The sequence below is a fragment of the Cornus florida genome, unplaced genomic scaffold (assembly GCF_030987335.1).
Source record: "Cornus florida cultivar Cherokee Brave unplaced genomic scaffold, ASM3098733v1 CherokeeBrave_3.0.0_Hap2_Chr03, whole genome shotgun sequence".
NCBI lineage: Eukaryota > Viridiplantae > Streptophyta > Magnoliopsida > Cornales > Cornaceae > Cornus > Cornus florida.
The window spans coordinates 15868184-15879150 of NW_026775573.1; the positions used below are offsets into that span (position 1 = coordinate 15868184).

Sequence of the window (10967 nt, forward strand, 5' to 3'; positions counted from 1 at the left end):
AACTTGGATTGGTCAACCTGTAAATAATTTGCTTAATAAATTAAGGATAAAATGTAAAAACTCCCATGTTATATGCAGATTGTGCAAATACCCTCCTAGTGTTAAAAAAAATTCATACATTTTTCAAATTGAGTAAATAATGAATTTTTTTTTCAATTTGAAGATTGAATTACTTAGAATGCCCTTAAGACAAACTAAAAACACTAGTTTTTGAGTAATTTTGGCATACTTTCAAATGTTAAAGATTTATATACACATACTAAACTACAGGGGTATATTTTTGCACATTTTTTATATAGTAAGTTTTTTTTTTTTTTTTTTAAATAATAATAATTCATTAACAAACAACTGTACACTTACTTTGTTCGGGAAATAATATATTTATTTATTTATTTATTTTAGATCAAGGTTCACATTGGCAGTGGTGGTGTTCATCCCAACATTATGCTGATAGGCTAATAAGGGTCTCTTTCTATTTTGCATTTTTCTGTTTGTTTTTTAATTCTTTTTGCAGTTTGTAGTAAATGTAGTTTTCTGAATTTAAAAGAATTGTTTTTTTTTTTTTTTTTTTTTTTCTTTTTCATCTTTTTTCTATTGTTTAATTATTTGTTGCAGTAATCCTATAATTGTCATATTGTCACAAACGACTGAGATAGAGAAGAGTGTGTGAAATTGAAATTCACCGCTTCACACTATCCTATTTCTTAATCGGTGTCACTATATCATCAATTATAATTTTTTTTTTTTTTTTTTTTTGGTTAATGTAGAGAGTTGTCCATTTAACCAAAAATGCACATTCGTAAACTGGTTGCAATTTAATTGATGCATTGTGGTTGATTTATTTAGAAACTTGAACTTAGTTCAAATCAATGCGGAGCTCTTGGATCTGTGCAAATGATTTTTTTATTTTATTTTATTTTATTTTATAAAAAAAGTATGGTATGTGCTTAAGAGCATATGTTACTTGGATTTATAATAATATTTAATGAAACTTTTATTATGTAGAAATGCACTCCAATTATTTAAAGAAACTTCACAAATTTCTCCACACAAATAATGTTAATTCTTTTTTTCTTTTCTTTTAATAAATTAAGGTTGTAACTTTGTTTGATCAACTTGTATAATATTTTATTTTAATTGCTTAAAATATTAATAACGGGATGAATGTCACAACCACTGTGAGAGAGAAGAGTGTGTGGAGTACACCTAGTAGTCAGCGAGGTGTACTTATTTCTTCTTCATCTTTTTAAAAAAAAAAAAAAAAAAAATTGTTTTATACATTAGCCTGCGTTTAGTAACGAGAAACGTTTCTTATTTTCTATTATCAACCCCTAAAAAAGCAAAACGAAAACAAATATTGCGTTCAATAATATATTTTTATTTTTCTATAACAGAAAATGTTTTTAATTTTTGTGAAGAGAAGAAGAAACATACAAAAGATGTTTCTTATATTTTCGGCATAGAATCGTTTCATTATTGTTACTACACAACACTATTCATTTCAAATAAAATTTATATTATTTGTGTTTATATACTAAGCAGCAATTGAGTCTCAATGGTGTGGAAAGTCTTCAACTAGATAATAATATTCTAGTTGATAGCCTAGCTAATTTCCAACAACCAATGGGTTCATCCAAACTCAATCTAGCTGCACGATTTTTTCCAAACAAGAAACTTCATTTCATAGTTATATGAATTACCCCAGCCCTCTACAGAACTAGATTACATTGAATACCTAGCCCTACATAGGTCTTTACAATGGCACATACCCTTACTTACTTTAGCCCCCCATCCCCAATCTTTCCTTGGCATAAAGCGGTGTGGTTCAAACACCACATACCCAAACACAACCTTATCCTTTGGCTAGCTGCTAGAGGGAGATTAATTAAATACACTTGATGCAAAACTAGTGCTCTACAAATAACTGTTATCTCTGTAATTTAGCATGGGAATCCATTGATCATCTCTTCTTCAAATGTGACTACACTTCACACATTTGGAGGTTTATTCAAGAAACTGCTAGATTTTACATCATGCCAAACAGTTGGTCAGACTTACTTCTTTGGTGCTCAATACACTAGGCTTCAACAAAATTCTTACTTCACAAGTTGCTTTGGGCTGCTGCAGTTTACTTCATTTGGATGGAGAGGAATGCTAGAGCATTCAGGGACTAATGCTCCACTACCCACAACATTATTGCTCAGATTAAGAACTGTGTAAGAAGCAGACTTGTCTCACTCAAGCTCAGGAGACAGGAGTAGCTCAGAATTGAAGCTGATCTCTTCTCCCTCACAGCTACAGACTCTCTTCCAACAGAGCTGCTCCACATCTTGTGGACATCCCTGGCCCCTAAGCAATGGTGAGGATTGTTCATGGATAACCACTGTCATGCAAGAAGGTTTGGAGCAGGTGCCTTGTCTTGCTGTTATGCTATTGTGTTCTGTGGTCTAGATCTATTTCCTTGTAGTTGCAAAAGTTTGTTGATCCTTTTGCTTCCCACCCTATAGGGGTTGTATGTACACTTCACATTTATTTATATATACACGCTTATCCTTTAACTATATATATATGTATATTTATTTATTTATTAAATGTTAATAAAAATATTAAAAATATAGAATATATTAAATAGTGTACATTATTTTTTATTTGATAAAAATATATTTTAAAATATAATATATTAAATAATAATATAAATTATTTTTTGTGACAAAATATTTTTTGATATAGAATATAATGTTATTAAATTATTATGCAGTAGATATTTTATATTATCATAAATCATATCTATATTATATTATATGTAAATATTAAATTATAATTAATTTATAATATTATAATATAGAATATATTTTATTACATATAAGATATATTATTTAACATTTTTTATTCATAATAAATTATGACATGCTAAATATATTATATATCACATAATAAATGTATACATCATCCATATACATGTATTTATATACATAAATGGTGAGAGTGTTTTTATTTGGTATATCTAATTTTGTAGTTATAATGTCTTGGGTATTATTAAGATTTGTAATTTTAAATTGAATTTTGTAGATTTATGGCCTTTTGATATTAATGGAAGCAAGTGTCATGTGACCATATCTGAGTAGTTGGGTTGTTCCCTGTGTCCGTGTTCAAGTCATCCACCCTCCTCCTCCCCTTTAATCACTAACCCCTAAAATTCTTGTCATAAAAAAAATTAAAATACAAATGAAAAAACTAAAATAAAAAATTTAAAGAATAGTATGTACATTTTGTAACAAATATGTATTACTAAATACTGTTATTGTTTTATGTTATCAAATTTGTGACAACAAAGTGTTAATACACATTATTTTTGTTTTTTATTTTCACTCAAGAAAATAAAAACATGTTTTTGCTTTCTTAAGACTGCAAAAACAGAAAACGAAAATGTTATTAAGTGCACCCTTTGTTTCTTTGAGGATTTGAACCATCTCAAAAAAACTAATTACTTTGGAAGATTGAGAAGATATCATTAGCTCACAAGACCTTTAATAAAAAGTTCGGTATCTAAGGACCCAAAATATTCAACCATGAGGAAACTTAATTGGTTTTTAATTATTGCTAATAATTAATGTTAGAATCCTTGACCCCTTTAAACAAATATTCATTGATTGTCATAATTATATGGACAATCAAGATAGAGGAGATACTATTAGCTCACAAGACCTTTAATAAAAGGTCCGGCAACCCCTTTAAACAAATATTCATTGATTGTCACAATTACATGGACAAAAGGTAGAAATTATTAGATATTATTAGATAGTTCTTTATTTAAAAGTGTGAGACGTTTGTGTTAAAAGATCTTTTTGTGTAAATTTTTTATTTTATTTTATTTACATTGTCACCTTATTAATGTGTAAAATTATTGTGTATTTTGCACAACTTCATTAACATATTTTTTCTCTCCTCCCTCTTTCTTATTTCATTAACTAATCAACCTATGTTAAGTAGGTTTGTATAATTACCTATGTTAAGTAGATTTGTAGAAGTTATGTGAGGTTTTGGGCATGATATATAGTTGGTTGTTATTAACAAATATATTTTTACACAAAAATATAAAATAATGATTAAACCTAAAAATAATTAGTCTAAAATTTTTGTGTAAATTTAACATGATAGATCATGTTTACAAACAACTATTGGATAATAAATAGACATGTTTTCTCTTATTATCAGCTTATCAAGTTATAAATAGTATATGTATTACTTTCTCATTGACCGTGTACATCCTCAAAGAACTTTTCAATAATACCCTTTTTATTTTTATTTTTTTATGATAAGTTTCATTTTATTAAATTACAAAATGATAATTTCAAGTTCTAATTGAGTAGTCCTAATCAAAACAGAAAGCTTATATATTACAAGCTCTAATTGATTTTCAACTGTATCTCTAATTAGAATAATCAATGAAATTGAAAGAGTAAATGTGAAAAAAAAAGAAAGAAAAACTAACAAAAATAATATAACATTCAAATTATACCCAAATTAATATTTCCCATTAACAATCCAAATACTGGCACAAATTTTGATTTTAAAATTGTTGTTTTGATTTATTTTAAAAAAAAACAGAGTTTCTATTTTACCTAAAAACAAATTGTTACCAGTAAACAGTCCTAAGCAAAAAGAAATTCATATGTGTTTCAAATTGAGTAAAATTTGAAGCAGAGATTGAAAATAATATAACATTGAAATCATACCCTAATTAATATTTACAATTAATTGTTTTCAAAAAAAAAAAAAACTAAATTTAAACTTCCCAAAGCCCACAATCACCAAAATCAAATCATCGGGACAAACCCAAACAGAGAAAATGCTTATTCTTCTTCTGCATCTGTTCAACTCCATACTTTATGGCATCCGTCTCTGCCGAGAACAGGTACACCTTAGCTGGAAGATGTGGCGGCGCCACCCCTGGAGGAGCCGCACAGGGCTTCCCCGGCTCATTAAATCTCTGCGGCGGTGGCGCACTGAACACCTCATCAAACCTATACGAAAACTTCAGCCTACCGTCCGTACTTTTCCCGGTTGTATCAAAGACCTTGTGCTCCGCGACACGCTCCCCTCCTCCGGCGCCTCCTCCTGCTTTTTTGAGTTTTTCGAGGAGTTCATGGAGGCGGATGGAGACATAGCCGATGTCTCTGTCGCCAAGAATATTGCGCTTGGACCGGAGATCGAACCGGACAAAGTGCTCGCTGGGCGTGGCCACGTCGTCCTCAGCCACCGAGAACTTCATGCGGTGGTTCCACTCCGGGCAGCTTCCGCCACCCCTGTCCGACGTGAGAGTCCTCCTCTCAGTTCTCCGGTCGCCGGAGATTGAAGCCACCACGTAAACGTCCATATCCGACATCACATTCACGTTCTTGAGGCCTCCTGCAGAGATAACGGTGATGTCGAGAACACGATACTCCATGTCAAAGTACTCCATGTTGTACGTTACGAATAATCAAAATTCTCTCACTGCTGTGTAAAAGTAACGAGTGAAAAAGACGATGAAAGTGTATTGTGTGTGTGCTTGTAACATTATAGAGAGATAGTGGTTTGTATATATAAAGAGAGATCGAGTAACCACGGTGAGGTACACGAAGGTTTCTGGTCACTTTCAATAGTAGTGTTGGTATAGGATTTGTATTACTAGAACAGTTTTCAAATTGTACCTAAACTGTACAAGATTTTCACTTTGCATAAAATTTCTTTTATATCCACTTGGAAGATTAAAAAACAAAAAAAAAAAAAAAAGGCACTCCGTTTTTGTTTTATTTTTCGTAAATAAAATAGTAAAAGGCAATAAACCCTCCTGAACTTCCAGCCAAAAACATAAAACCTCCTGAATTAACTAATGCCCCCTAAACTATTTAAAATGTGAAAATTAAGGACAAAATGAAAAATTTGTTCACCGGAGCTCACCGGAAAAAGTGAGATTACCAAATTGCCATTAATTAAAATGACGCCGTTTCAGTGTGATTGTTGCTGACTTGGCAAGTGTAATCTCAACAACCAATGATATGTCGACAACACACACCATATCACTGACTTGTCAAAGCGTAATCTCAACAATGGGATATTGACAATACAACCTTATTAACAAGCTTCACCTACCCCCTTTATCATTTTAGCGACGCAAACATCTGTGTATAAAACACATTTTAGCGTCAAACACTACCTAAGCTTCACCTATCCCTTTCTACGTGTTTGACTTTGAAACACAATCTCAAAAAACACAATTCCTTCCATTGCAGCATTGTTACTGGATGATCAATCCTCGAGATGTCTCGTACGAGGCCGGGTAAACCCTAATCACTTAATAATTGTAATATTGGATATCATTTTGTGTTACCTAAGTATTAACTCTAGAGGGGGGGGGGGGGGGGTGAATAGAGTCAATAACAAACAATGGACAATTTTCACAATATAGAAAAGCAATTTCAAGCAAATTACTTAACACAATTGTGCAATTATAAAGATATGAAATAAGTAATTAAATAGCACAATTATAAGAGAGATAAGGGAAGAGAAATTGCAAACTATAACATGGCAATTTTTGCGAGTTTCAGAAACTCATATTCCTCGGCTCAAAACCCCTCTTAAGTTTTCCAATCCACTATGGCTTCTCCTTATGGGTGGAGAGCAAATCTTTACATAAAGTAACTCCTTGTTTCACCTTATTAAGAGAACAACCTTCCCTTAGTCTTCCTTTGGGTCACACCAACATGGTGGGTCAAACTAAATCTTATAATAGATAGTAACAAAAATAATGAAGTACAAGAAATTTCTCAAAGATAGATGTACAAATTTTAGCTCACAACTAGAGTATTAATGAATATAAGTGAAGCTCAAACTCTATAAATGATATGAATGAGAGAGGATGATATAAGTGAAGAATAAAAACTCTTATGAACTCAATAGAATCTCTTAAGTATAAAATAAAGCAAAAGCTCTTTGAACCCTTGGTTAAATCTCTCAAGTATACCATATGAATGAATGAGAGAGATGAAAAGAAAAATGTGAGAACAAAAGCTCTCTTTTGATGCCTAATGAGGTCTCTCAAGTGTTGGCTCTCTTGTATACCCATAATGTGCATACAATGTGTATTTATAGGCTATTGGAAGAATATATCCGTTTGGGGGCAAAATGGTAAAGTCCCTATGAAGTCAAATGGTCAGACTAGTCGTTATTTCAAATTTGTCTCTATGTTGGTCGGCTTATGGTACACTTTCGGTCGGCCAAAAGTACCTTGTTGGTTGGCTGATGCCTTAATTCGGTCAGCCGATGCATTTAATCTGAGAACCTTTTTGCGTGAAACCCTTGTTGGTTTGCTGAACCCCTTTGTTCGGTTGGCCAAAACATCTCATTTGAGAACTCAACTCTCTGTTTTGCTAAATGTCTTTACAGTATTTATATGTCCATTTACTTTAAGTTTACAATATAAATAAGGAAGTACCACCTATTTGGATTCAATAAAAAATATAAGAAAATTGAAATCTAACTAAATCAAAATGTAAAAATTCAGTTTTTGTACAAATTTGGATTTTGGACAGTTTTGGTAAAAATGAATCATTATGTAGACCAATGTAAACTTGGTCATAAATTCTGATAAAATTGATCAGCTTAGGCTATTTGAAGTATAGGAAGTTATTACCGGAAAAAATTATTTTGAAATAATCATTATTAAAAAATCCCAATATTTTTCATGCTTAGCTAAAAACACAATTTTTCATCACCCGCATTCTGGAGTTCTAATGTCCGTTACCAACTCATGGTAATGAAGGCTTCATATGCCTTAATCGTTGACCAATATGAATCATGTGATTGATGTGCATGGTTTTAGCATTTCTAGTATCCTATTTTGAGATTGAAAGTCGAAGATTTGTAAATATCCCTAATGGGAACCTTGGGTATAATCCAAGTATCCCACTGATCATTCTGACCACTATCAATATGCTGTTCTTTTTGGTTAACTATCACTCTTCCTCCAAGAGGAGTTGGCGATGTCGAAGACATGCTACGGTTGAAAAAACTCATTGAACCTTACCTAAATGACCGTCCGTCCGACCAACCCAAAACGGCACACCTAGCCTAAACGGGATCCAGGTCCGGAAACAGAAATGAAGAAAGGTTTATGAGATCGATAAAGACTTTTTACGCAAAGATTTCTACTCTGCGATCAATGGTTCGAAAAGACAATGGTATTTCCAAACCTTTTCAGCTCAAAAAACCATCCTTGTTAGAGAAAAGTGGTATGCTTTCTGCATACAACACAAGTTCTCAGCCCCTTTCTTCACATGGTTTGAAAAATATTGTCTCGACAACGATATTGATTTTCCTTTCTCCACAATCAAATCCTTAAATGTTACAACCAAATCTACCATTACCTGGCAAACATCACGTGGTGAGGCTCTTGAAGCCATCCATCCCCCAGCCGAGGCAATCGAATTCAAGACAAAGGCATCAGGAACAGTCACACTTACTGCTTCTCCTTTCAAGACAAAGGCAAGTGTAATACCCCTAATTTTAAAAAGGATATTCCTGGTATTTAATGGTATTTAATTTATTATTTAAGTGCATTTTATTTGATAATGTGTCATTATTTTTTTTTATTAGGTGCTTAATTGTTTTCTTTTGTGGTGATTTAATTTATTTAAATAATATTTATTTTTAGTTATTTGATTGGAATTACTTGTTAGTGTTTTAATTATTTAATTGGCATTAATGGTTTAAGTGTAATTGGTTTAGTTATTTGATTGGAATTACTTGTTAGTGTTTTAATTATTTAATTGGCATTAATGGTTTAAGTGTAATTGGTTTAATTATTCTATGTGTGTCTTATTTGGTTTAATTAGGTTTACTAATTATTATTTTGTTCAATTAGATTATTTGTTAAGTATTTAATGCTGAATAGGGTAATTAGGTAAATACATCTAACTAGGGTTTTAATTACAATATAAATTAGGGTTTTATATTATAGCCGTCGTAGGTTTCTACGTTAATTGGATGGGCCGATTAGGATTGTGAGTTGGACTTAAATGAACCTAGGGTTTAGAAAAACTCTATAAGTATAAGGTAGACATCTGTGTAGGGTTTTTTAAACAAAGCACACGTTTTGTGGAAGTGGAGAAGGAAAAACGCAGTTTTTCACATTCTGCCAAAGTTTGATTAAAGCTCCGATCCTGCTTCATCCGTGGTCCGATCGAGCTGAATTTTGGAGGAGAGGTTCACGACTCAGTGACGCACAATCTGAACGGTGAAGATCAAAGTTTGACCTCGGGAACAGTGATTCGTACTCGTGAACAGTAACTGGGTCGCACATGTTTTTTCCATTCTGCCCAGATTTCATCAAACATCCGATCCCACTTCGTCCGTGGTCCGATCGAGCTGAATTTTGGAGGAGAGGTTCATGACTCAGTGACGCACAATCTGAACGGTGAAGATCAGAGTTTGACCTTGGGAACAGTGATTCGTACTCGTGAACAGTAACTGAGTCGCACAGGTTTTTTTTCCATTCTGCCCAGATTTCATTAAACATCCGATCCCGCTTCGTCCGTGGTCCGATCGAGCTGAAATTTGGAGGATAGGTTCATGACTCAGTGTCGCACAATCTGAACTGTGGAGATCAGATTTTGAGTTCGGGAATACTGTTTCGTACCGGTGAACAGTAACCGGGTTTTGGAACTCGCCGGGATTTTTTAAGAAGACGGCGTTGAAACTTTGAACAAAAGTTTCTGAGGCAAGATTCTATCCTTACTCTTTCCCTTAGGCTTCATACTCTTTGCACTCTTAAATGATTCCAGGATTTATGAAGATTAAACCAAACTAAAATGATATTTGTTTTGCTATGAAACTGGTTGTTACGGTAGTGTTGTATGCTTGTTCAACCTAGACTAAGCATGTTTGTGGATGCATTGTGGTTCTGTGGTTCACGTTTTTCCTTACCACTGCTAGTATAAATTATTGGAAGGATGGGTCTAGATGATAGCTATCTTAACTTCTGTAATAGCAACTGTTGGAACTTAAATACTAGGAGGATTTGAGTTTAACACTAGATCGGTTTTGTGGAACACTATAATTTGAGCATGTCTACATATATACTGTGAATATTGTTTTGATGCTTACATTATCACAGTCAGTATCAACTGTGGAGGTTAGGATTTTGTGATACATACCCTACATATCTGTATGTCATTTGTAAGGTGTTAAATGGAAGTTTTAATTAATTCTGTCTTTATATCAGACTAAAGGGAACAACTTAAATTGGGCATGTATATGTTGTTGTTGTGACCCTATTTATCAATACTTATTTTATCACTGCTAACATTGAATGTTGGATGTTGGAATTTAGTTGATATATACTTGATTTATTGGTATTATTGACTACTGGAGGATTGGAAAGTAGGCACCGGTATGGGACGGTGGCATACTAAGGATGGGTTTGGTTTTTAAAACAATACCATTACCCACCTACTTGGAATAAGGATGGGATTAACTAAAAGTTAAGTCCCGTAGATTTGTATTGTCATGACAACTACTTGTTGAGCGGCAATACCAGGGATTTTGGATGGATTTTATATATGTACTGTTATGGTGCCTCGGTATGAGCTTGAGCCTCATGACCGATGGCTAGGGAGCGTATATGCATCGGGATGTGTAGCTGGCTACGATGGTTGGAGGTGTACCTTGTTTAGGTATAGGTACATATGCCCACTTCGTGTGCGTTTTAGCATGTTACCTCTATTCAGGTTGAGACCGGCCTGTAGTCCAGTGAGAGTCCTTTAGTGTGACTATATATATATTTACGGACTATCAGCTATTGTTGAATTGTTTAGGATGTACATGCTTATCGGGCCTCTGTTTGGATTGTAGTAGTATAGAACTTGCGCGTGGGCCAGACCCACTTCTATTTTTTCAGGTACACGACAGTTCTAGGCTTAGACGTG

General features: G+C 33.2%; 1 protein-coding gene across 1 annotated transcript; it reads right to left on the reverse strand.

Annotated features, from left to right (window-relative positions):
* Positions 1–4822: 4822 nt before the first annotated feature.
* LOC132301163 (protein SRC2-like) lies at positions 4823–5464 on the reverse strand. Its single transcript, XM_059798437.1, has one exon. It carries the CDS (start codon positions 5462–5464, stop codon positions 4823–4825), a length of 642 nt encoding a protein of 213 aa, XP_059654420.1.
* Positions 5465–10967: the final 5503 nt, after the last annotated feature.